General features: G+C 41.0%; 1 protein-coding gene across 3 annotated transcripts; it reads left to right on the forward strand.

Annotated features, from left to right (window-relative positions):
• Positions 1-315: 315 nt before the first annotated feature.
• Positions 316-26,696, forward strand: PLEKHA8 (pleckstrin homology domain containing A8). Of its 3 annotated transcripts, none has more exons than XM_052693870.1 (14): positions 316-472; positions 9,252-9,368; positions 9,927-10,082; positions 11,014-11,138; positions 11,807-11,965; positions 12,770-12,810; positions 13,545-13,702; positions 15,664-15,823; positions 16,228-16,313; positions 16,993-17,051; positions 18,134-18,264; positions 18,829-18,899; positions 20,252-20,313; positions 21,188-21,397. In XM_052693870.1, the coding sequence occupies exons 1-14, from the start codon at positions 433-435 to the stop codon at positions 21,191-21,193; spliced, it is 1,371 nt and encodes a 456-aa protein (XP_052549830.1). In that variant the 5' UTR covers positions 316-432; the 3' UTR covers positions 21,194-21,397. The 3 variants fall into 3 exon arrangements, with proteins under 3 accessions (XP_052549830.1, XP_052549828.1, XP_052549827.1); XM_052693867.1 differs by having other exon boundaries at positions 317-472; positions 21,184-26,696; XM_052693868.1 differs by lacking the exon at positions 11,807-11,965 and having other exon boundaries at positions 21,184-26,696.
• Positions 26,697-26,932: the final 236 nt, after the last annotated feature.

The raw sequence follows: 26,932 nt of genomic DNA on the forward strand, positions 1-26,932 counted from the left end.
GCGAAGGAGGCGGGACCTGAGGTCCAGGAAGCGAACGTTAGCGCGCCGGAGAGTCCGCACAATAGAGCCGGCTCCTGCCGGCCTCCGATTGGGCAGCGCCGTCACCAAGAAGGCGTTCCTATAGGCTGCGGGAGGCCACCTGCTTCGGGCGTGCTGCGCCCGTTCCCTCCCCCTTTCGCGTGCTCGTCAGGCGGAGTTGCGATTCTTGAAATGTTTTACGCAACCGTAGCGCTGAGGGATGGTTCTTTGGGCGCACCCTGCGCCAGAAGCGTGGCAGAGGGCCGGCACGGCGGCGGGGGCCGGGCCGCGCAGGGCGGGCGGCGCCCCGCTATGGCCCTGGGTGCCGGCAGAAGCGGCGGCGGGAGACAGCGGCGAACGGCGTGAGCGCGCCGGGGGCCGGCCGCGCTGCATGGGGGCGGGGGCCCGGTCGCCATGGAGGGCGTGCTGTACAAGTGGACCAACTACCTGAGCGGTGAGTCGCTGTCCCTCGCCAGCGGCGGGGTCTGGTCCTCTGGGGAGGCACCGTGTCAGCCGCGCCTTGCTGTGCGGGTGGGAGGGCGCTGGCGATCCCAGCTAGGGCTGAGCGAGGTGCGGCCGGGCGGCGAGCGCGAGCCAGGCGGCGGGGTCGAATGTGCTGGGGCATTCCTGCCGCTCTTCCCCTTCACGCCTCCGGGGCTCTGAGGGGAATCAGACAGTGAGGCACCAGGCGTGGGTTTCTTCGTTAGTAAATACCCTTATGTTGTGATATCTGTGCGGCGGGAGCAGCCGTTCTCGGCTTTCCGTGCGGGTTGCAGTGTTATTAGTCATTTCCCCATCGCCGGTAAGAAATCAAGTCCTGTGTCCGTTTGATCTAAAGTTGTGTCTGTTTGTTTTCGCCCTTTTCACGTAGGTGCTGGGGCGTATTTTGCAGCCTCACGCTTGCTTTCATGCCGTGAGCTCTGAGCTCCGTGTCCCCCGTGCCGCTGCAGCTGAGCGAGCGCCTTTGGCACCTCCGGGCTCGCGGCTGTGGCGGGCTCAGCAGCTGCTCTGCTAGAAATGGTCCGTCTCCGTCAGCGCTTTATCTTTTGGTAACCACGCTGACGTTAGGAAAAAAACTCTTCTCCAGAAGAGTTGCAAAGTGGCACAGGCTGCCCGGGGAGGTGGTGCAGTCACCGTCTCTGGAGGTGTTCTAGGACAGCGTGGATGTGGCACTGAGGGATGTGATCAGTGGGCATGAAGGGAGTGGGTCGGTGCTTGGACCTTAGAGGTCTTTTCCAACTTTAATGATTCCGTGATTCCCTTTCAATCGACCCTTATGAAGAAGGATGACGCTGTACAAATGTCAATCTGAATTAATGCAGGGCGAAATAATCTGATTTATCTGGGTGCATGAGGTTTGCCACAAGTGAAAGCTAGATAAGCTTTCTTCTTCACAGGGAGAAACCATGTAATGGATGATTGAAGTATCTTTCTTATTTCTTGTTTCTGCTCGTGAACATAGTGGCCAAGGTTACCCTGTCTTTTCCCAGGTTGTTGGAAGGGCTGTCTGTGTTGTGTTTGAGAACAGTAAATTGGCTGTTCTGCAAACTAGCAATGTTGCATGTGCTTTCTTTAGGCATATGTTTTCTGCCCTGAGGCCACTGGGTTATAACTTTATGCGATCATGCAGAAAAAAATACAGTGGTGTATTTCCCCACAGCCCTGGGGCAGGAAGCTACATCTTTGTTATGACCTACATGTTTACTTGATAGCAAGAACGTTTCAGAAGTAGGAAATGGATTGGATTTACCATGGGCAAAGGTTGGAATGTTTGGATTGCCAACTGAAACACAGATGAACTTTCCTTACTGCTCAAACAAGTTACCTCGTTTCACAATAAATACATTTGTTTGCTTTATTATAGATTAGGATGATGTGTATTAGTGTTGATTGATTTCTGCTTGGAGATAGGTTTTCCTCTGGTGTTAAGCCTCAGTTTGTGTTGTGATTTCTACACACAGGTCCTCCAAGCTGCCCATGAAATCCGAGTGTAGAGAGTTTGGGCTTTAGAACTCAGTTGTTTTATCCCCAATACAATGGTCACCAGACAGTGGTTTCTCTTTATGTCATTATTACTACTATTTTTTTTATGGTCATGTAAACTTTCATGGAGTTACAGAGTTGCAGAGACTGGGAGACCAGAGACATCCGGTCCAACCCCACTGCTAAAGCACATTCCCTAGAGTAGGGATCAGATACTCTTTTCTGTGTCTCATCCTCTGAAGCAGATTAAAGAGAATGGGGCCCTTTGTAAGAATCGTTGCTGAAGTATTAAATGTGGTAGAACTTTTTCACTTGGCAAATACGATGCATCAGCAAGCTTCCAATTACAAATCCGTAAACTCTGGTTATCTTAAATCTTGGAGGCATGCAAGTTAGATAGCCTCAGCCAAGTCTGTGATCAGAGCATGCAATTTGATCTTAAAAATTCCTACATTTCATCCTTCACCAAAACTGTATTTAAGCATTGCTTGGTGAAAGTTGTGAGGCCTATTGTAGCCAGCAGTCTGAGTGCTAAGAGCATCACCCTGTACCTTCCCTATGCCTCTTTGGTCTATTGTGCTGCTGCCCTGCCGCCCAGGCCAGCTGAGAGCTCTCTGGCATGTACAGTGTCAAAGCAGACTTTTGGCTGCGGTGCTGTAATGTGACTGTTCCCAAACAGGGGGGATGCTGATTGCAGAACAAAGAAAAGTAGAGAGCAGAGATGGATTGCACACACAAGCTGCTCACTTCTGCTTGGAAGCTGCCTCCATGTGATGCTTCTGCTGAACTCAGGCTGCAAGTCACACTTCTTGTTTATCACACTCTGTGATTAATAAAATAAATTTCTTTACTCTTCGGAGATTGCCTTGTAAAAATAAGCTGGGATTTTGATTTCTCACAAGGTTTATAGAATGAGCAAGCTATTATTATCCAAAGGGAAATAGGGTGGAGACAAGGAATACTTTCTTTCAGTTATGTGTGTATCAGCTTGGCACTCTGATTGATTTTTCTACAGTTTTACTTCTGAAATTGAATTAAGTTCAGATCTTCAGCATAAGGCATGCTTTACCTGGGTTAACTGGCCCCAGGCAGGACTGAGGCTGACTCTGGAAGGGATGGGATGTATCAGGTCTTGGCTTGTGGATCAAAGGCAGCTTAGTCATTAGAAAGAAAAATGCTGACTGCCTCTACTGATTTGCCTAGCATTCTTTATGTGCTTAGGGAAGTGGCTTTGATTGGTTTTATTTTTTCTAACCTTTTCCTGGTGTTTAAATATTCCCTTTGCTGAGTAACTCTAACCCTACCAAGTTCATCTTCCCTAAGGCACCTCACATTCATGCCATTGCTCGTGATGCTGCATCGCACCACATGCCACAGCTGGCTCCTCTCATCTGCCTTTATGGTTTGTTCCCTGTAATTTTATTATTACACTCTGAATTCTTTGCAGTTTGTTCCAAGATGCCAAGAGCCAGTACCAAGCAGTAGATTTTAGGCTTCATGTAGAGCCTGAAGTTACTCATGTCTCTAATGATTCAGACTTCCTTAAACAACTTGAGGGGAAACTTTAAAGAAAACTGACCCTCTTTCAAATGTTTGTAGCTATGGATACATAGATCTGCGGATATTTGGATGCTGTTGCTTAGAATGAGTTTTTGATTTCAGAGTTCAAGAAATCTGACCTTTCAGGATGGGGGATATGTACACATCTATTCGATATGAAGCTCTGAGAAGTAAAGTCCTCTATTTCTTAGATGGAGGAAGTAATTGAAAACTGCACATTAAGTAAACATTTGGTTCCCAAAAGCTTTTGTTTATCACATTTCTCCCTCTTTTTGGCTCTGGTTATAGTCCAGCTTGTGACTGCATAAAATGAGAAGGGCAATGGTCTGACCAGCATTACTGACCTTCTGCTGTCAGACTAGCTGTTAGTCTTTGCATTTTGTGTAATTGTTTGTGTGATTTGACCTTTCCCATCCATTCTCTGCAAGCACACCTCCCTCACTCCCCTGCTTTTCTTTCACACAGCAGTCTTGCTTCTGTCATACCTTTTTGGAAATGAGCGCCGTGCTTTGCAGCAAAGAAGTTGGATGAGGCTGCAGGAAAGGCCGGCAGTGTCCCCTCTCTCCTCTGTAGGTGAGGGAGCTGCAGAGCAGCACAGCGCTTCCCAGCAGGTATGCTGCAGTACCGGTGCCTCTTCATTCTGCCCTTCTACACGGAAATAAGCGATCACAGGGAACACAAGCAGAAGGTGGGGCAGAATGACGGTAGAGATTGTCTTGTGTGTTCTGGTAAAGTCATTGTGTTGACTGCGGTTAGCAGGTTAACCACAGCGCAGGTCACAGACAGAAGCTGGGGAAGTGCGAACCGAGGAGGGGAATTTTGATAGGTGAATGTTTTGTTGCTTAGAAGACTCAAATTAGTGTGTCTGAGCAGTGAGCTGATTTGCTGCACTTTTGCTTCCATCACTGTCAGCAATCAATCCCTTCTCTGCCCTTTGTCCTTTCACCATCTCTTTTTAAAATGCCTGGTTACTGGGATGATGCTCTCCATTCCTCTTAAGGATAGCTGGCCACGGCTGTAGAGCTCATTTGCAAACACACAGACAGTTGCTCTGTGATAGCAGGTTGCTTTTCCAGTGCTGCAAGTATTGTGCTAACAGTTATATTTGGAATGGGGCTGGATTTTGTGAGACTTCTAGGAGAAAAAACATTTGGGAAAGAGTATTTAAGCCAGTTCTAGCTGCTGTGTGCTTCACTTGCACCACTTTTCTCCCTCAAAAGAGTGATGAATTCATGACAAAAAGTGATACAATGGTTCAAGTGCTATGTCTGTTAATTTCAAGGCTTTTAGAGGCTACTGTTATGGCTACCTTTTGTTACCATGCACATCCTCCCTAGTAAAGTAGTCTGCAGGCATTCCTGGCAGCTGCTCTCTAGGTGAGAGGAAAACAACTCAAAGGTTGTTGTATGAATCGTGACCCGTTCATTTGTAGCATTTCTGCTGTCCCTCATGAGTGGATTTTTATCTTGGCAAATTGTTTCACTACAGAGTTAAGGTTGCAAAATGCATTCCGATGCCTCAGGTTGCACCTTCACAAAATCCTTTCATAGCTTTGGAAGGTGGTTTGGAAATGCAGCAGTTCTGGTGCACATTACTTCTGTCAGGATAGCCCATTCCTGCATTGTTTCTGCAGGGGAAAAGGGAAACTTTCAAGCTTTGTCTATGCAAAATGCTCTTCCTCTGAATACTGTTTCTGAGTGATAACATTAAATATTTGGACATGAGAACTGAATTTAATCTCATAAGAGGTAAAAGAAATTAATTCTTAAGATCAGAACTTTAAGATTTACCATGTATGCTCCTAATATTTGAGATTGCAAACAAGTTTGGGTTTTGAAAACATTTTGTCATTTTGCAGCATGGAGATTTTTATTGCCTTTCTTTGACAGAAAAATCCATGCCATGTCCTTCAGATATTAGTGTGTTAAAATCAATAGGGTTGCTTGTGGGCTGACATGGAGTATTTGTGTTATTTGTGTTGTGCAGCTGAGGAAGTGCAGGGAGCTCAGTGGAGGAGGAAGTTTATCAGCACAGCCTGGGGCAGCTCAGCAAGGTGTCAGGCAGCTGGAAATAAGATCTCTTGACTCGGTCCTGTGTTGTGACCATTGAAGATGCATCCTTTTACTGGAAAACCTAGTTTTCTTCATCATTGGAAGGCAGGCATTTTGCAAGTAACTGTTACATGATAAGAAGATGGTGTATTCTGGGTAATAGCTACTATCTGAACAACGAGGGGCAAGCTGGGTTTAGCAAAGATCCAAATTTTATATTACATTCATAGGCTTACATTAGCACTGGCAACTTAGCATTTCACTTAGGTTTTGCAAGCTAACAGCACTGCCTTGGGCTTGTTTGAACTTTTCCAGCAGCTCTCATCAGGCTATCAGTCATGGACATGATACCTTGGGTGCTGGGAGATAAAATGATGGGTGGAAGTATGTTGAACACTGCTTACCCTACCCATGGTGGGACGAAGAGATGGATGTTGCTTGCACTTGCTGTGAGATGTCTCTCGTGACTTTGCAAAGAAGAAGTGCAAAGGCCTGCCACAGAGTCATGTTGCTGGGATATTAGCAGTGGGGATGGGGGTGTGTAGGCTCCTGTTAGGTGGATGTTGCTGTAATGTGGAAGGTTCGTAGTTATCTCCTATCCACATTTAAAATCTGAATTCAGGTCCAAGAAATCCAAGGATTATTTATTTATTGTATATGTTTTTCTAAAGACTTATGTTGAAGCTCAAGAAATTAGTAAGCATAAAGTTTTAGAAAATTCTCCTGGGAAGCAAGTAGTAATAAAAGCCTAGGTGTCTTGCCTTTGTGCCTTTTAGAAATGCAACTGGAACTGGCATCTCTTAATTGCAGCTTGTTTTCCAGGTCATCAGTTTGACTTCTTGAGTTTGTAATTCTCCCAGATGGTTTGGCGTTATGGATGTCTGACATGATCTACATGTCTTCAAATGTGGAGTTTTTTTGTTTTTTTGTTTCTCCAGGCTTGGTACTTTGCAACCAGAGCTTTCTGGAGTCTGAATTGTGTAACATTAAAATTTGAATTATGTCCAAATTTCAGCAGTGTTATCAAGAAATGTCAAGTTTACTCAGCAACAGCCACATCCAGACTTCCTGAAGGGTAGTGATGGAAGTAGGCAGATCTCTCAGACTGTGGAAACTGCTTAAATGTTTGTTTCTGTGCTGGACAATATTTGGTCTTCCAGGCTCTGCAGGTATTAACTTCAAGTTTCACAAAGAAGTGCTGTATTTATTAGGACCAGTAACCAGTGTCTGTTGGGTGTTTATTGTTAATGGCTCTGTGCCTCTAAGACAAGCTGTGGAAGCAGGTGCTACGTTTAGTCGTGCCTGTACACCAGCAATATGAATGGACTCAGTAAATGCTGCTGTTGTGTCAGTGCTCTCGCCAGAGGTTTGGCTTTAGCTTTCTATCTCAGATGAAGCCTGCGTTCCAGCTGTTGCAGTCTTCCTACTGGAGTTTATGGGTAGAGAATAAAACCAAATAAAGCCAGGATTTGTGCTTATCAAAGTATCTTTTTGCTGCTTTCTCTTCATTGTTTTCTTTCTCTGCTCTTTGTTTGTCTGTGAATGTGAAGTGCCTGTAATTGAAGATTGTAACCCTGTTGCACTGTCCGGGATTTGTCAGCCACGCACTATTTTTAGCTGGTTGTTTAGGATAACCTTCCTGTGGCATTGAGAACCAGGTGGTTACTGCATCTTCTGACAGAATCCTGCTGTGATTGGGGTTTTTTTTTAATTGTTTACTTTTACTAAAATGCATTTTTATTAGAGTAGTGATGATTGTGTTCAGAAAATATATGCTGTTCAAGTTAACAGTTGTCTATCTCTGTACTTTTAATGCCTTCTTAATAAAGAAGACTTAGGTTCTGCAAAGCAAGACAGATAATTGCTGATACTGCAGATGAACCCCAAACAAACAAAAGCCTCCACAAAATGTATTGACTCATGACATTTTTAACCAACATCTGAAATGACAGGGGCAGAGTGCTTTGCATGTTGGCTAATTGATAGCTTAGCCTTTGATTGATGAGATGCAATTTAGTAGAGCATCAGCTGCATGAGCAAAGCTGAAATAGTTTGCGTGCACCAGCTGGATCTCCAGACTGAATTAGAGGCCTGTATTGACTGTGACACTGTGTTATTTAAGGGATTGAATCTGTGCCATCAAGTGTCTGAAGCAATGAACTGCTTCTCTCTCCTCAACAATCATCTCCTTTTTTTGTGAGCTCCTCCATACAAATAATGATTTTAGGATACTTACTGTGTTTTGGTGACAAGACTAATAAGAACCAAACTTGTTCTCTTTTTTTCTTTTTTTTTCTTCCTTTAGAAGTTTCAATCTTTGTAGTTTTTGCCATTCAAGCAAAATAAAGAACCTTTGAGAATGCTTTGGCATTTACAACACTTTTATATTCTTCTAGAAAGCAGTGGAGGAGCTCTAGAAGAATATGAAGAAGGCTTTATGTTTAATTTGTTTTCTCATTTCCCCAAAGGTTTGGTAATGTGTAGACCAGGCTGTCCTTCGTGCTGTGGTACTGCTTATACACAAAACAAAACCCATCTCCTACTGTTTGTCTGGGGCTGTAGGGCTTTCTAGGGGTGAACCGAGTAATGCTTGGCTACAGCACTGGCTTAAAGCCAGCTGATTAAGAGCAGTCACTCCTCCAAAGAGATGTGCTCAGGTTCTTGGGGTGCTGCATGCATCATGGCCATGTTTTTTTCCTGTAAGATTGCTGACCCAGTGTGGAATATGGGTATCTCAGCTCCGGCCCTGTCCAGAGAAGCATGTTGCAGCTCAGGAATGAAAGCTGATTTGCTCCAGTGACGTTGCTGTCTTACTTCTTAGCTTAATGAGCTTTTAGTTTTTAATTAGAAATAAATGGTGGCTACTCAGTCTTGTTTATTTGTATCCTTTCATACTAAGAAGTGCTTCCAAAAGAAGAAAACAGAAGGGATAGTTTAGTTCTGAAGTTGGGCAGCAGGGTGGACAAAAGCAATGCTCAAAACATTTTGTTTTGGTCTAGCCTGGTATTTTCATTGTTTTCCTGGAATGGGTCCAGAAGTGCAAGTTATTAATTACAGGCTACTTTTTATAGGGACAGCATGGGAGTTTCACGAGCTATTGAGAAAAGCTTTGTTAAAAGACAACTTTCAGAAATCAGCGTATTCCCCCTCTTTCCCTTGATATAAGATCTTCTTGCCTTTTGTTTCTGAAGGTAGTTGGAATGGGCCTTTCTGAAGGAAGGTAGGTACATAAGGCAAGACAGTTGTGCTGACTTCTGGAGAGAATGAAGGGGTGGATTGAGAAGCAGTGGATGAAACTGAAGATGGTGTTCTGAGAAGGTGCTATAAGGAGAGAAAGAGTCCGTTATACCTTGCTAGTATAACTACTGAAAATGACATGTGGCATCTCAGGAATATACCTCCGGAGTGTAGCTGACAGCCTTCAAGTCCATCTGCCTGCAGGAAGGATGTGCAATTGCTGGCAAGCAGTGGTTGTAGAGTACAACATCCAGACCTGTCACAATCTTACCTATTGGAATGATTTATTTTTCCTGGGGGAACCGAGAATCTTTGGGGCCTTATTTGCAGCAAGTCTTGAATTAGAGAGGTGGTGGAACTGCAGGGGATGCAGTAACGGAGAAATGCAATTTTGTCTCTTAGGCTGGCAGCCTCGTTGGTTTCTTCTCTGTGGTGGTATCTTGTCCTACTATGATTCTCAGGAAGATGCCTGGAAGGGTTGCAAAGGAAGCATCCAAATGGCTGTGTGTGAAATTCAAGGTAAGTCAGATGCAGTGATGCAATTGCACAAGGTTTGGCTAATAAGCATATATTGCATTTTAGGTGAAATTTCGGGTCACGAGAGCTGTTTGTGCTCTTATCTTGATGCTATGTATTTCTAGTAAATAAGGAACTTGATTTATGTACAAGGTAGTATTTTGAAAATGTTAGAAGAGCTGCAAGTCTCATCCGGTGGGTATTCTACATGGAGGTGTGTCGCTGTTCTTTCATGAGCCATAGTGGAAGAACACAGAGCTTCAAGTGACTCTTCCTATGCACAAAGTGTTAAAACTAAAATTATGAGTAATAAACTTTGATACTGCTCTCTCAAAGGGGTTTACTTGCCATGGGAGGCACAGCTCCTGAATGCTACTGTACTGATTGTGAAGCTGTTTTTCATAGCCTTTTGTCCCACAGCTGTATACGTGTCCTGTCTATTCCCTCGCTCAGAAGTAACAAAATGGCAGTGGGGGAGTTTTGAGGCTAGTGTATCTGCTGAGATATTCAGTTGGGCTGGGAAGGGTGGAGGAGCTGGCCTGAAATCTGTGTTGCTTCTAGTTCATCCTGCAGATAACACACGAATGGACCTGATCATCCCAGGGGAACAGTACTTCTATCTGAAAGCAAGAAATGCAGTTGAGAGGCAAAAGTGGCTGGTTGCGCTAGGAACTGCCAAAGCCTGTCTGACAGACAGCAGGACACAAAAGGAAAAAGGCAAGAAATCCCTTTTGCTGTCACACGTTTGCATTTTATTTCCCCGACCCCTAGTAGATGAAACACAAAGATGACAAAATCAGTACTTGATCTCTGTGTCCAACCTGTGCTTCAGGCCTTTGGTGCTGATAAACACCAAGATGTGGGAGCTCTAGATAGCGATGTCAGGCATTAACTCTCACTGCAGGGATTTGAATACTTCTCCTTAAGACATGCTGTGTATAAATATTTTGAAAACTGTACTGATGGCTTCCATGAGTACAAGAAGAGTACACAAAATGCCATTAATACAAGACAAAATGTCTTTATTTAAGGGTGGTGGAGCACTGGAACAGGTGGCACAGAGAGGTTGTGGAGTCCAGCATTGGCAGTATTCAAGATCTGTCTGGACTTGATCCTGAGCAACCTGCTCTAGCTGTCCCTCCTTTAAACAGAAGAGTCAGACTTGCTGATCTCTTCTAGCCTCAACCGTTCTATGACTCAAAGATATACATTAAGTTTTGTACTTGAAAGTAAATGTCTTTTCCCTCCAGCGTTTTCTGCTCATAAGGTAGAATCCCAGTTCTTTAACACAGTGTAATTGTTTGCTACTTAGTGAAAACAGGCAAACAAAAATACAGTATGTAGGGATTTTGTCTTATTCATAAGGTCCTTTGAGGTCAAATGTTGTCTACTTGTTTCTTTGTTTTTTTCTGTGCTGTAAGCCTAGGAACATTCTGAGCCTATGGCAGCAAATAGTGAAACGTATTTACCTGTCACAAGTGTAATCTTTGGCCAACCTTGCTCATCTTTTTGAATTTATAGAAAATGCTTTGAAACACAGTAGTATTCATTGAATTAGATTGGATAGTAATGTCTCAGCAGCTTTACAAAATCACATACTGCAAGATGGATGCACTGAATTCAACATTGCTATTTTTTTCATTTTTAGAGTTCACTGAAAACACAGAAGCCTTGAAGACTAAAATGTCTGAACTTAGACTATACTGTAACCTTCTTGTTCAGCAAGTGCATAAAACTAAGGAAGCCAGCATTTCTGCTGTATCAGAACCAGAGGTACAGCTCTATTTTTGGTGTAGACCTCTTCAATAAAGACTTAAGCTTTCTGAACTCTTCTGGTTAGCCAGTGCAGTATTTGTTCACACTTACTGTTGCACTTTCTGCTGAGGACCTGTGGGAAGTTGCATACCCACGCAACAGTTCTTGTTTAAATGAAGTAATACTGTATTGTTGTTGGCAATGTGTTACTTCATTCTGTGTAAGTTTTTTTTTTTTTGCTTGTGGGATTTTTGAAGTTACTTCAAAAGTTATCTTCAGATTATTCTGTCTCGTTTGTTTACTTTCATTTCCCTTGTCAGTGATACCACTGGAGTACCGCTATTGAATACAGCAAAGCTTACAGTTAATGTATTTTTAACATCAGAGATGTGTAATTTAAAAGGCATATATTATATATATATATAAAATATACATACATATATATATTATAATACAAATCTACTCTGCTTGTTGTAGAGAAAAACTGACGAAAGCAGCAATGCTATAAAGGGGCATAGGCCCAGTAATATGGGATGCCAGTTCTCTCAGCAGCTGACACTTTGTCAAACAACAGCTTTGTCAAGCAACAATCATGTCTGTAGCAGTTATGGGATTTGTAGATGTTAGTTGATCCAAGCTGATCTTCTGTGGTGTGTCTGTGTGTTCCAATTGGTTTATTCCTACAGAGTGGGATTGATGTGGGAGCTCTGTTGAAATCAACATGTGACACCTTCCTGAAGACTCTTGAAGAATGTATGCAGATTGCAAATACTGCCTTTACTTCTGAGTTATTACATCAGACCCCTCCAGGATCCCCACATTTAGCAGTTCTCAGAACAAACAGGGTAGGGACCAGTACCCTTTTCTATCAGTCTTGGTGTGGAAGGCGCCGTTTCTTAAGGTAGCATTTGTGGAAGCAGATAATGAATTTTTTATTTTATTTTATTTTATTTATTTATTTTTTTTGGTGGCCAATCTCTTAACTCTTAATTATAGGTAGAAGCTATTAACCATTAACTTTCAGGGCCTGATCCAGCTGCAGGCGTGTAAAAAATCCTGACTGTGTGCCCAGGGTGGTCCATTGTAGGAGATCACAGCAATTAATATTCCTGAGTTACTAACATCACATCTGTCTTAATGTGCCACCAGGGGCTGATGAGCTTATCTTCTTACAGACTTTCTTTAATCTCAAATCCATAGCTACAGGTGTAAAATTGAAGCATCTCTGGCAAACAGCTGGTTAAGGTGTACGTAGAAATGTAGATATTTCACTGCACCTGAGAAGTGAATCCACTCCGCTCTATCTGGTGCCTGGCTCCATGTTTCTCATCCTGGTTTTTCAGTTTTTGTTTTTTTTTTTAAGTAAAAAAAATATCACTGCAAGGAAAACACTTTGCCCTAGTTTTGTACATGTGCTATATGGCATCTCACTTGGTACTTGCTAGGTAGCTAGCTTCTGAAATAAGTAATTTTTTTTTTTTCTATAATAATGTTGTCATATTTTTCGTATTTCTCTGTATATTGTTTTTGGGTCTATGCCTAGCTTTTCTGCTGACTGCAGTTTGGATTTGTTAAAATGCAAAGTTTTGAAACACAATACAGTCTTATTATAGATAGTGTCTCCCCACCCACCCCCTCTTATCTTACAGATAAAACACTCAGTCTTGTCCAGTCACACCTCAACAGAAAGGTATAATAAATCTTTACTATAAATCTTTTTCTAATCTGTTTCTGATAGTGTCTGTTCTTTCCATATTTTTCTCTGATATTACCAGTAGCGAGTACAGGTAGAATTATATTGCTCTGAGCCATATACTTGGGAACAGATGCAATGAAAAGGAGCTAGCTCTTCCCACTTCATATCTTTTCTTTCTCAGCCTTTTCCCCTTTATTTTTCTCCTCCCCAGCCATCCACCATGTGACTTCCTGGTCAGTCACCAGCCATCTCTTTTTACCTCGATGCTCTTCCCTACATCTTAGGTTCCACTGCATAAGCTCATTAAATCATTGATGGAGAGCAAGCTATATTATTTATGGCAAGAAATATTATGAAATGGCAAGAAGTGTCTATATATATTATATGCATAGTATTTAAAAGCACTAATGCAGGGATGATTTTTGGTTACAATACCTCCCGTGATTTCCATTTTTTTGTAATCAGTTGAACTTCTTTGATTGCATCTCTTTTTAATAGATTATTGTCAGTACATTTGATATTCTGAAAACTGACATATATATCATACTTGCTGTGGATAAGTGGCCTTGTTCCTTTTGTTATTGTAGAGAAGTTATTTTTCTCAGAGCAGTCTGTGACAGCATGTAATTTGTGACAACTGTTTTTCCTGTATTGTTATTTGTTATTTGTGTGCTTTCTCAGGAAGAAGTACTGTTTCATACTAACCATCATGCCTTCACTTTCTTCAGACAGATGGAATTGAACCCCTGTGAAAACGGCTCTGTGAAAGCAGAAATTAACCAGCAAGAGCAAACCTTTATAAAAAGTCTAGCGTGTTTAAACTTGGAAACAAATGAGGGGAGCAGTGTTGTTTCTGTTGAGGATCATATTGCAGAAGATTCGGCAGGTAAGTCTGAGTACCATCTTTACCCAGCATCATCATTCTTGTAGTGTAAGTGGAGGACTCTGTAGGCTGCCTGTGAGAGTGCTGCTGATGTTTTGCTTCCTGGGAAAGGGAATGTCAGTGTAGTTCAGTCTGATACCTGCCCGTTGTCAAGTCTTCTCAGCTTAGTTCTTTCCCTTGTTGGTCTTAGGACTGAATGGGGAACAAATAAGATGTTCTTTTTCCTTTGGACAGGTGCAGGCTTCTCTAGATGCTGATAGACATGTGCACCGATATGTTCTGGCAGAGCATGGGATCTTCTTGATCTGTGAACAAGTATTTAATTCCCAGAGGCTCTCTGCTGGGAAGATCAGCACCTCTGCTAGTATATAGGGTTGCAGTGTCAGAAAGGAACGTTGAAGTTTTAGGTGCCTGTGTCAGAGTGGTTGACCTTGTAGTTGCTCATGATTGTTCTGACAAATATTTATGGAAAACTAAAGCTTTTTTCCTTCCAACAGAGTATGTTAAAAGCACCTCTTAGACTTCCTGGCCTGACAAGAGGTGTTTACCCCCAGTATTTTTCCCAGCTGTCCTGAAATCAAACCTATTAAAATCTTTTCAGTGGATTTGATTTCTCTATAGGTTTGAAGTACTTTAACATATCTTCATCTCAGAGCTTTTGCTCTATTGTCACTTAGGGTTTACTATTTGAATTAAATATTTCAGAAGTCCCTGGTCTTGATGCATGGCACTCACAGTGGACATGGGCTGTTTCTTTACTCTCTGAGTCCTCTGTCTTTTTGCAGGACAAATCAGTGACATCCTTCAAACTCTTGTTCCTTACCGTTTCCTTACAGCGTTTATTTGCTTGGAAACAAGGCAGGGATATAGTGATGGCTGAGGCCATTTTTCTCTGGGTTTTTTTTGTGGTGTTGGTTTGTTGTATTTTTTTTTTGTTTGTTTGTTTGTTTTTGCCCTGGGGATCATGGGTGAAGTCTCATTGCTGCTGCTGTTACCAGATGTGAATGGTTCTTTTCACCCAGCACACATTCCAGGCTTATTTAGTGGATCTGCAAATGATTGGGATTGCTGCAAAATTGCTTTCAGAGGAAGAAAGTTTGTTGCAGCTGAATCTTTTCTGCCAGAAGTTCAATTTCACTTCGGGTCTATAAATCTTCAGTGGCATTGGCAAGTATTCCTTTTCTGGAGAGAGAAGTTCCCTGAGAAATTCTGGATGTTTATTTAATGGTGTGGCAGTAGGATGTGCTTTGGCCTGCAGTTTCCTATGAGGTCAGGAGGTCTTGCCATGCATGGATGTGACCTTTCTTTGGGTATATAAAACTTAGATAAGTTTGGCTTTGGAAGTGATTTTGTAGTCCTCCGCATTAAGCAGATGTACTTGTCCCTAGAGGAGAAATAAAACTAACTGCACTGGGGGAAAAGAGAACAGGATCTTTTTCTGGGAAACTTGAAGGTTATTATTTCAAATCATGAGAATGCAGCAACCTTTAATATCATAGCACTACCCACCTAAACAGGCACTTTACTTACCAAGAAAAGCAAACAAGTCAGCTTCTGAAAATGGGCAGTGCTGCTTACCAATACTGGGGAAGCTACAGCTGGGTGAGAACTATTTTCCTTCAAACAGATCAATCTGTACTGACCTGCATATAACAGCTTTTTCAAAGCTCTTCTCTACTTAAGGCTGTCCTTGTTGAGGATGCATGAGTTTGGTGACATTGCAGCCTGGTACTTGGTTTGGCTGATTAAAAATAGTGGGAAGGAGACTGGTCTAAATGTTGTCTTAGTATAGCTGAGAGCAGTAGAAGTGTGGTGTCATGGTGCTGGCAGAGAAAACTTACATGATCAGTTATCCTAATACCTGCCTTCAAATAGGACACATCTTGAGGAATAATAGTAATAGTATGGGTATGTGGCTTTTCTTTTTCTATTTATTTATTCTTTTGTTTCCTTTGAATTTTAAGGCCTGAAGGAAGATGGAGAGAACAAGCTGCAAGCTGTAGAAAGCCTTGATGCCCAGAAGTTGCTGCAATCAGAAACAAATTCTTTAAGTGGATTGACTCTGTGTGAGGAAAATGAGAATGAAAACGGGTTTCCTACTTTCTTCAGTGTCATGAGCAATAGGTAGTACATGTTGCAGATTTAAATCATGAAGATGATAAAACTTTTTAAGCCTTTAATTGACTCATTTTCAAGTCTGTTCTGTCTGCAAAGCTTAATTTGCTGAAATAATATGTAACAAGAATGCATAAAGCACAGAAATGGATGAAGATGCCCTTTGTAAAATCAGTTGTACAGAGAGGAGTGGGAGGGTTTTTCCCTTGTTTGTAATTACATGCTTCACATGCCACCAGATGTGTATTTTCTGCAGTCATTAAATTATTAAAACAAAAGCTATGCTGGTGGTTTAATCTGTATAAATTTTAATTCTGTTCAAATTAAGTAAGCATGAAACAGCTCTGGTTTTTAGTAGTTACAGAAAAGGCATTGTTAAAGTAACAATTTTTTCTGCTTGTCTTGGATACCAGGTTCAGTGATATTGAACTTCAGGAGGAAGAGGGCATACCGACAGAAGAGTTTCTGGAGTCATGTTATGCAATTGTGCCCGTTCTGGGTAAGCAGCTTCTTTTCGTGCTGTGGTGCCTCCGAGTCCTTTTATCTGCCACCAGCTGGGAGAAAAGGTGGATCAGTTGTTCTGGCAAATTGTTTAGTTCCCTGAATTAAGGTAATGTAAGTAGTTCCTGCCAGCAGAATTAATGTGACTGGTACTAGGAGATGTTTCTCATTCTTGCTCTTTATAGAGGATCCTCTCTCATTTAGATAGGACCTGTGTATAAGCTGTCTGGAAATCCATGGCTATGTCTGGAACAGTAATTTTTTTTTTCTCCTCAAAAGAACAGCACGTAATTCCTTATGCATCCAGTACAGCTGTCTGCTGTACCATCAGCTGTACTATCTATTGTCACTCTTTGATTCTCCCCCGTGCCCCAAATAACTTCTGTTTCCAGTTGGTGCAGTCCTTCACCTCCGTTGTCCCTAAATCTAACAGTGGGTATAAGGTCCTTTTAAGTGTGCATCTTGAGGACTTAGCATTTGGAAGTCTGCGTATTTTAACATTTGTTCCAGCCAATACAGATTTGTTCTGCACCAAAGAAAGACTTCACTTTATGTTGTTGTTCTAGCTTCTCCTGCTTTTTAGAGATATTGTTAAGACAGTAAATAAAATTGTTACTAGGACATGAAGACTGAAAAGAGTAATAATTTTAAAGTATGTATCCCTTTTTTTCTTCTAGACAAGTTGGGACCAACTGTTTTTGCTCCTGTTAAAATGGATTTTGTAGGTAACATCAAGGTAACTTGATTTTTAAACGCTGCCTTTTAAACAAAATATCTGCCTTAGCTACCAGACCCCAAGAATTTTTGTCATAGTAGTCAATTCTGGAAGGCTTTACAACATTTGATAATTTTGCTATCTGCTGAAATATTTCTAATTCTGTTCTTACAGATGTCATGTATTTAGTAAATCCAACTGTTGTGTATGAGCAAACTTGAAAAATACTTAATTGACTGCCAAGTAAAAAGTCTATTACATAATTTATATGACTTTGATTCTGCACTGAAAAGATCATAAGTTATAATGTGGTGATATCAATATTAACTTTAGACTGCTGGTCAAACAGGACATAAACACCTTTCCTCACCCAAGAAGGAGCAAATTAGCTCACTAAGAACCAGTTTCTCAGCAGCTGCAAATTGGGAACAAATCCTTCAACTTAGATTCTCCTGAAAGTTCTTTCAGCTCTAAGTCTGAAAAGGTTTGCCACTTGTGAGATAAGATGTATTCACAGTGAGACTCTTCATAGCTTTTCTTTCAAGGCTGAAAACAAAAAAAGCAAAGCATATCTCCTGAGTGTATGATAACAAACACTGGAAGAATGCAGTTAAAAAAAAAAAAAAAAGCAGATCCTTGACTGAGCCACTTGCTTTCGTTTGCGTTTTGTGGTGGGATCACAGTAGCCAAGTCCTGGTGCAGGTAGAACCAGGCAGTGCTGTGGTGCAAGGCTGATCCAGCAAATCTGTGGCCCCTCATGACTAGCCAGGTGTATATGGAGCTGTGTGCAGCCATGGGGAATGCATGACATAAGCCTGTCAGTTGCCCAACCACATAATCACAGAATCTCCAACGTTGGAAAAGACCTTTAAGACCATCCAGCTCAAGTGCCCACCTATCAGCAGTATTTCACACTAAACCACATCCCTCAGTACAGCCTCTAAATGACACGTAATGAGTCTAAGAGGATGGAACTGATTGTGGAGGGGGATCTGTAATATCTCTCTGTGGGAAAAAATTATGATAAATAAGTGGCATGCATGGGACAAGTTGTTGTTTAATCTCAAAAACAAAGCTTTGCCTCTTGTTTTTCTTTCCTCCAGAAAATAAATCAGAAATTTATAACCAACAAAGAGGAGTTTGATACCCTGCAGAAGATAGTACTGCATGAAGTCAGTGCAGGTGTAGCTCAAGTTAGAAATTCTGCTACAGAGGCACTCCTATGGCTGAAAAGGTAACAGTTCTATAACTATTTCAACTCTAAACGATCAAGTGCAACAAAGGGTCAGCACAAGCTTATGTGTATGGGACAAACTAGTTACTTTCACAGGCTCCATCTAAATTGACTAAGCTCAAGATTAATGTATTATCTGTAGTTGTGTCGCAGCAACTTTACCAAAAGACCTGAGAAAGTACTCACAGACAGTCTTTTTTTCTATTAAAAAAACCAAACAAACAACAGAACAAGTTATAGGGAATGACTGTTCCTGCTGGGACAGTACATCATGCAGATCATTTCAGTCTTCAGCACAAATGTTTCAGCAGTATTTTTTTTCCTTAAGCTGGAAGTGAGGTTGGAGGATGTGGCTACATTTTTTTGTTCAGATTGAAAATGATTCTGTAATTCTTGAGTTTTGTAAGCAATGGGTGTTGAGTTGGCTCCAGAATATCCCTCTGATATGTGGAAATGAGAAATTGACTGTATACTGACATTACAAAACCTCCAGAACTGTACCGAACTCTGTGGGACTTTGTTATAAATATGATTTCTGTTTGTTTTGTTGTTTCATTCTGGAAGAGGCTTAAAGTTCTTGAAAGGGTTTTTGACAGAAGTGAAGAATGGAGAAAAGAATATCCAAACAGCTCTGAGTAAGTACCAGTTGCTTTATTCTTCATGTGCTTGTGAATTTACATAACTATTTTCCTTCTTGTTTTGAATGTGTTTTCTTTTCTTTGGTGATTAATAATATGAATAACCTCCAAGACACAACTTTTTCTGAAAATGTCTGGTTTTTGAAAGTGGCAATCATCAAGCAGATTGCTAAATAATGATTTAGTGCCACATAAATGTTTGCTTAATAGGAATACTTCTGGCAAGGGAGCAGACATATCTTAGGAGAGAAGTTCTTTGTCTCAACCCATTTTCTCCGCTGATATGCAGCGAGAGCATTCCCAAATTCACAGTTGTTGTTCTATTTCTTCAGTTCCTTGAGAAGTTTGCCTCTATACTTGTTGTTAAGGCCGAGAATTGACTTGTCAATACTATTTGCTACACAGTACTTACTTCCCCCTTATTTCTTTGCTCTTACTGCTGTATACCTTCCACATACATCTCTTACTGTAAAGATAAAAAGGATATATTTGCCAGTCATTAGACTGGTAGCTGTGGAGTATTTCATATTGAAGCAGATACTGTGGCTAGCTTTTACTGATTTTATATGCTCTTCAAGAATAACTGTCTGCAGTTCTCTGAGCAAAGATCCAGATGCAGCAAAAGAGATATTTTCTTGATGCAGCTCAGGGAATCTGTAACAACACCAGATACTTAAAAATTAAAGTGAAAGCCAAGAATATTGAACATTGACAGTAACAAACTTGGAAAATGAGGCTCAAAGGTGTTCATTTTGTATATAAAATATTTTATATATGAAAGTGGAGCTATCTAGGAACATTAGGATCTTCATCCAAGGCTACACTTGGGAGCACTCACAAGAGAGGCATGGAGTTTGTGTGTTTTGTTTTTTTTAAGACTCTGCTTTCTGTTTCGAAGGTTCTTAAACTTGGCTCTCAAATGTAAAGAGAAAGTTCTCGTTCAATATCTGAGTTAACCATGTAGGCTGAAGTTGGCTAATGATCTGCTCACAGTATAGTTCCATCCCATGTAATATTTTCTCAGACTTGCACTGAACTAAGAACTAGATAATAGAGGAAAAGTTAGTCAGAAGCACAGCTAATCAAGTAATTGCCTTTGCCTTCCTGTCTGCTGGAACACTAACTTGCCATTATAGGAGACTGACAGCTGAGCTGAGACCCCAGCGCAGAATCCTGATCTGTCTCTCCTTTTTTCCTTTCTTTGAGTCATAACTTTAATGCTTAAAGCAATCATTTGCATCAGGTAGCAATAATATATCCTTGACTAGTTGTTCCTAAGCTGCAATATCCTTTGGTGATGCAAAACTAAATGCCCTACATGTATCTTGTTTTGTTTGGTTTACTTTAAGACAATGCTTATGGAAAGACATTACGGCAGCACCATGGTTGGGTTGTCCGTGGGGTGTTTGCGGTAAGTGCTTCTCTTAGCTACTGTTAAACTTGAGGGTCTTGTTATTGAGAGCTTCTATTATTTTTAATTAATGTGGTATTAAAAATTGAAACATTAAAATAAGTAGATTCCTTTCTTAGAATCTTATTCTCAGAGTGCACACTGTAGCTATCAAGGTATTTAGCGCTGAGCTTTCAGGATAGAACCTGTTTTCTGGACCTGAAATGGATTATTTTTGCATGTATATTGTTTTTTATAGTGTGTTTTGCACTTCAGTTTTGCAGGCCTGTTAAAATAGGCGAACTTTTGAGATTGCTTGTTTGAGAATTCATCTTTCTTTGTGTATGAGCATTTGAGAAGGGCTGATGCAGTGTGGCAGAGTTGAATGTGTAGGCTCCAGTAGTTTATTTTTTGTCCGGTCTACCAGCTCCCCCTTGTGTCTTTCTCTGGAAATTATTAGTGAGACTATAAAAAGAAAAAGGAATGCCGCAGCCAGCTGATCACAACTGGGATTGGGAGAAACAGGAATAGTGAGGAGAGTTTTCTAAAAAGCATTTTGAGAATGGGACTTCAGTGCTGAAGCGGGTTGGGAGCTTCCCTAACAATCTAGACTTAGTTGGATTTTCTGTTTAAGTAACTTCTGATGTTCTTTGTTTGTACAAAATATGATAAACTGACACTTCCTATAAATCTGGCACCTCTGAGGATTTCTTAAAATGAGGATCTACACAGAGATAATAAACAGTTTAGTCTCTTTTATCAATTAATAGACTTAACATATGCATATATGTGTCAGTGTATTAAATCTAGGCAATCTAGGTGTCACAGTTTCACTTGGGTTTATTTTCCTGTTCTGTTTGGTAAATCTAAAAGCTTTGTTTCCTTTCCCAGTTAGCTTTAAGGGCAGCTCCAACGTACGAAGACTTCGTAGCAGCTCTGTCTGTAGAAGACTGTGATCCTCAGGAGGAAACATTTTACAAAGCAATGCAGAGGGACCTCAACATTTACTTACCAGCCATGGAAAAGCAGCTAAATATCTTGGACACTCTCTATGAAGTACATGGTTTGGAGTCAGATGAGGTGGTATGACTACAGTAAGACAGCATCTTAAAACTTCAGGGACTGTGTCTGTTAACAAAGATTTTTTTGAATATCTTTTCTGTTCACTGTAGCTTTTCAGGTGGGAGAGGTGTGAGTGTTTGGGGGGAAGGGTATGTATGTTTTTTATTTCTTGTTGTGCTTGTTTTGTGTTTAAATGCAGAGGTACAGTTTCTTTTTGGGCTATAACTATGTCTGTAATGAATGTTTTGGACTGTTCCTCACTTGCCTCACTCCCTGTCCCCTTCACCTTGTAAAAGTAATGGAGCAGAATTTGCCCTTTGCTTCCACACTTTGTGTGGGAGCTGCGCATGCAGCAGAGCTGTCATGATATCCACATGGAACCAAGCAGGCACTGCTGGCTCGGACTCTCTCCTGCCCTGTTCTGCCCACTCTAGTGAACCTTATTGTAGCAGAAGAGAGGGTGGTTAAATGCCAGCTTAACAGGTATGCAGTGAGTTTTTACCTTATTTTGGGTTGAATCTTTTTTTTAATTGTTTTTTTTGTTTTGTTATGTTTGGGGTTTTTTTGTTGCTTTTTTTTTGGTTTGTTTTGTTAGTGCAGCATCTCTAAAAGTGTTAGAGATCTTCACCATGAGCACATGTAGCTGGTGATCTGAGCTTCCACAGGGAACCAGTATAGGAAACTAGCCATTGTGTTCTGTCCCAGCTACTTGTTTGTACCACATTTTCCCTTCTGGCTCCTGACAGTGAGCCAAATCTAAAGGAAATTTTCCTTAGTGCCCTCCACAGCAAGATGCTCCTGCCCGTATTGCTTGAGATGAGCGTGCTGCAACATATATTGTGGTGCAGGAAGGAAAAGTGTGTGCATGACAAGAGAAGGGAAGGCTGTGAGCATGGAGTGCCATTCTGTCTGCACTGGTACCACTATTGTTCCCTCTGCCCTATATTATTGAAAGTGAGCATGAAATAGCAAAGCCTAGGGGAAGCTAGAATTTATCACCAAGTTGTTGTACATTATGCCATTTGCAGACTTTAAAATCTAAAATTATGCAGAAGTGGCTAGGAAGTAAGAAGGTAAAATTTGCACTTTTCTTCCTTTACAGATAAAAAAGTGCACCTAGTTGCTGTTAGAAGTGATAAAGAAATCCTTCTAGATAGTTTGTTATACATAAATGAGTAAGGACAAAATTCTTGCTTGTGTTGAAGATTAGAACACTGAGTTACTTACTGCCAATTCAAGGTATAAGTGGGTTTCTCAGTAGTGACAAAGGGCTTTGGATGGCTTTGGATAGTTTTGTCCAAAAAGCTGAGTGTAACTCATGGGCAAATAACACTAATGCTCATGAGGTTCCTAAACTTTGGTAAATCCTCGTACAATTTGTCATCACCTTACTCACAGGATAAATACTGGCTTTTGCTAGGCTAAAAAGCACATTCTGACTAAAATGAATGTACTGCAGGCCTGCTGCATCATTCTGAGAAAGCAGTCTCTGCATACGTAATACTTGATCTTTTCTCAGGAGCCTAGCACTGGAGGCTTTAAGAAAAGTATATGGTGAGTGAAGAAAACACCAAATGACACATTTGATGAGTAAAGCAAGATACTAGAACTGTAAATGGGCATTTAAGTAGTATGACTTTCTTGTTCCTGTCATCTTTTCTGAACTGTGACTATCTATACTCCCTACGTGCACCAGGATAGAATCAGAAGGATATAGGGTCTTTAGTTCTTGGAGTTTTCTTGTTTGTTTGAATATGAAGTCAAAACTTTTGACCAAAGCTCAATTCAATTATTTCAGTACTTGCAGTGCTAAAAATGAAGCAGAGAGCCTTTGAGATATGACTGTCTGCTTCTTCAAAGTGTGAATGCAAAAAAAAACAAAAACAAACAAACAAACAAAACCAGCAGAACAACCAGCTCTCCATCCCCTGTGGTTTCCTCAATCTTTTCCACTATTATGTGGGAAACTTTTCTGTAACAGGTCTTAATGCTGTGATTAGGTAATGGAGACCACATTGCCACAGAATAGCAGGAGTGTGTGGGGAGGGCAGGAAGAGATCAGTCTTCTCTAAAAATTGATAGTGAAATCATGATGAAAATTGACTTCTCTTTTTTTAACCGTAAGCTTTTTCAGTAGCAGCAAAACAGATCTAGCACTTAAAGGCTTGGGCATTTTTTGCTTTTGTTTCATTTGTTCTGTTTTGTTTTTTCAGCTAGTGAGAGAACCGCTGGCTTGTTAGTAGCTTGCCAAGCCAAGTATTTGATACTAGAAGTAAAGAAGGTTTATTTCTTAAGCAAGGAACTGAACAGCTTCACTGGGCCACTAGCTTCAGCAATTACCAACTTTTACAGTTCTTCTTTCTTCCAACAAATAGGAAGTGATCTGCAGTGCATATTGTGTAATTAGCATGGCATCCACCCTCAGAGCAGGCTTTCTTGTCTTGCTCTTCTGTGTAAAGTTGGTCTTTCTAAACTGTGGAATTGATGCTTGGGAACATTCTGTGAAGATGGTGGTTTCAGGAGATGCCAGTGTCCGAGTTGTTAAATAGGGGACTTTTAGAGATGGAATTGAGCAAGGTCACCTTGCTTTCAAAACCTGTGCTGCTTCTTGCACTGTTCTTGCAGGATGTTGAGTGCTTTTAAGACTTAAGGATGCTATCTTTTCAAACTACCACTGAGAAATGCTGCAGCATGTTGCACAGCTGAACTCCAAGTTATACCTCTAAGGATGCAGTAGACCAGATCATTACACATAAACAAATACACAGCTAGATGACAATTTCTTTTCTGGCAAGCATAGAAGATGGTTCTTAGCAATTGTAGAAGACAAGCAACTAACTTTGGCCCTCAAATTTAGAAATGGAGAAGAGGTAGGTGGTTTTTGCTTGATTTATTTGGCTCGTTGATTAGTGATGATGGGTTGGGTTTCCTTGTCTTTGTTTAGTGGCTGACATTTATAAAAAACTGACCTGTATACAGATAGCAGTCTTTGTGACTCAGATAACAGCACCCTTGCTCTGTATACTCTACATGAACTGCTTTAATTTCTTAAACTGCACTAGTCTGAAGTTTTTGTGTCCTTTACAAGTGTTTTCAGCTGTTTTCTTCAGTGTCCAACAGTTGCATATTCTCAGGGATATTACTTAGCCATGGCAAAATAAGAGTAATCACAGCCTTACCCTAGGAGAGTCAGACTGCTTTTTGAGCTGGGTATAGAACTCTGATACAGCTCATGACACAGACAAAGCCTGTCCAGCGCACATCCTTGCTGAGACATGGTAAATCCCAAAGCAATCTGAAAAAAAAGTGCTATCTAGTGCTGTATAATGGCTGTCAGCATATTTTAGTAGAGATCCTACACACATCTTTGTAATACAGTGCTGTTGGCATTAGAGCAGAGCTCCTAAGTGGTTTCAGTCGAGTTCTGCGTGGCACTGGCAGGCTTTTATTTATTGTATTTATTACGTATTTCTTTTTAAAGCAAACTGTGTTTTGGAGCCCCCTCTGCTATTTTAAGACACCGCACTCAGTTGCATACTGAAGTTCTGTGACATTACAGTTGTGGAGTCTGAATTGCATACTCAAGTGCTTTATCGCTAAGGTCTCATTGACACATTTTGTCTTGATACTGTTGTAATAGGAGTCTCCCTTCAACAAATCCGCTTAAAGCTAAGGACTGCAGACCACCGACAAGCCTTTTGTAAAGCATCATCAGGATTTAGGTTGCAGTCATTTGCTTTAAAAATGTATCACAGATTGAACATTGTCACTTGCTCGGCTGCCCACATAGAAGTATGCCCAAAATGTGCTCCAGTTGTTTGTGATGTGCTTTGGCAAAGAGACATGGCCTATAGAGAATGGTATTACCTGTGTGCTTATACTGGAGCCTCTCACCATCTCTTTTTATCATTGATTCAGCTTTTGTGAAAAGCTTTAAAGACCCCTAAATTTTAGATACCAAAAAAGATCATTAGCACACTCCCACCTTTCTATCTTTCCTCTTCCCCACTTGTTTCCCACTCCTTCCCTTCCTCCCATTTGTCACCTTCTTTGTTGTCAGAGCTGTTGCCGTCCAGCCAAAGCATCTCCATAGCAGTGTGAAGTAGGAGGTTTTATAAGTTGTTAAATGGGAAACTGAAAAGCAGATCTGAGTTTTGTGGCAAGGACAGAGTTGGATGGAGAATGTGCTGCTTTTCTTTGAAGCTTTGCCCTGGTTTGAGATACTCTGCTAGGACAACCATGCCGATTTCATTGATTGAATTTAAATCAGGACATTTCAAAATTGGCAGCTCTACCTCTTAGGAGTGAAAGCATGGGGTTTTGTACTTTTAATGGGCTTATTTCTCCTCTCTTTGTGTGCATAGTACCGATAACAAAACAGAGAGGAGGGGGGAACTCATGACTGAATTCCTACCTTTTTGCTGCCTTCAGTAACCCCTTTGTGAGCAAACCCTGCACACTTTGATGTCCTGCATGCTCTGGTATGAAATCACCCATGTGCAGTGGGGAGACCAGAGCACGCACTCTGCAAACCCATTCAGGAGCTCATCCTACTCAGTTCACACAAGGATTTAAGCACTTGCTTTGAAGTTTGAGCACAGGCATATGTTTCACTGACAGACTTCTTACATTGGCACGCATTTCTTCAAAATGTGGCCTTTCACTGGCATTTGTTAATATCCCTTTCTTGGTATAGTATTCTGTGTGTGTGCACCCCCATACTCTGGATGTCTAAAGACTTTTTTTTAACTTTGTATTGAGAAGGAATCAGGATATGGAAACAAGGAAGTTTCACATTTGTTTACTTTATTGTGCACTGCAGCTTTTAGGGATCCCGAATATATTATTTGATTCCTTCACTTAAAGCCACCTTGAAAGTTGGTGATTTTTGTCTACTTGAAACAAAACAAACGAATTGCATTCTGGAATATGGTGACTGAACTGAAAACCAAAGCAGCTTGCTTTTGTGGTTTCCATTTCTATTTTCTTGCATCTTTCAATCCAGTTTTGGGCATTCATTTTATTAATGATAAGCTGAGCTTACAGTGAGCCTTATTGAGATATAAGATGAAGAGAAGGTATATTGCCTCACAGTTTAATTCTAAGGGCTTGTTCATGCCCCAGAAATCACCTCCACCAGCGTAAGCATTGCACAGATTGTGCTGTCATAAGCAGTTCAATCTTGAAATTTTGGAGTTTCCAATCTGCGTCATCTCTCACATGATACAGCATCTGGTTTTTGTTTTTTTTTGTTTTTTTGAGTATTGTTAAGACTTCTGCCAGACTTTTTTATTATTTCATTGTAATAAACTTATTTTAAATAAGCATGTTTTAAAATCTCACTTCTTCCTTGCATGGATTTGTTTTTTTTTATTACAACAGAGGGCCTAAAGTGCTCTTCAGGACTGCATCTGTTCTAGATACTGTGTGAACAGTCAAAAAGAGTGTGTTTCTGGTTGATAGAAACTGCCTGTATGTATCTTTGTATGAAGAATGTTCACACACATGGAGCCTGTTTTGATTACGAGAATAAAAGCTGCATCGGCAATACAGCTGTGGGTCCTTGGCTAATGTAAAT

The sequence above is a fragment of the Tympanuchus pallidicinctus genome, unplaced genomic scaffold (genome assembly GCF_026119805.1).
Source record: "Tympanuchus pallidicinctus isolate F22 unplaced genomic scaffold, pur_lepc_1.0 scaffold3, whole genome shotgun sequence".
NCBI classification, from domain to species: Eukaryota; Metazoa; Chordata; class Aves; order Galliformes; family Phasianidae; genus Tympanuchus; species Tympanuchus pallidicinctus.

Bases quoted from the DNA above. Each gene is read 5' to 3' on its own strand.
- PLEKHA8 (XM_052693867.1), top strand. From the start codon at position 433: ATGGAGGGCGTGCTGTACAAGTGGACCAACTACCTGAGCG. The intron at 9,369-9,926 runs GTAAGTCAGATG...TGTTGCTTCTAG, and splicing joins GGCTGTGTGTGAAATTCAAG to TTCATCCTGCAGATAACACA. The intron at 11,139-11,806 runs GTACAGCTCTAT...TTATTCCTACAG, and splicing joins CTGCTGTATCAGAACCAGAG to AGTGGGATTGATGTGGGAGC.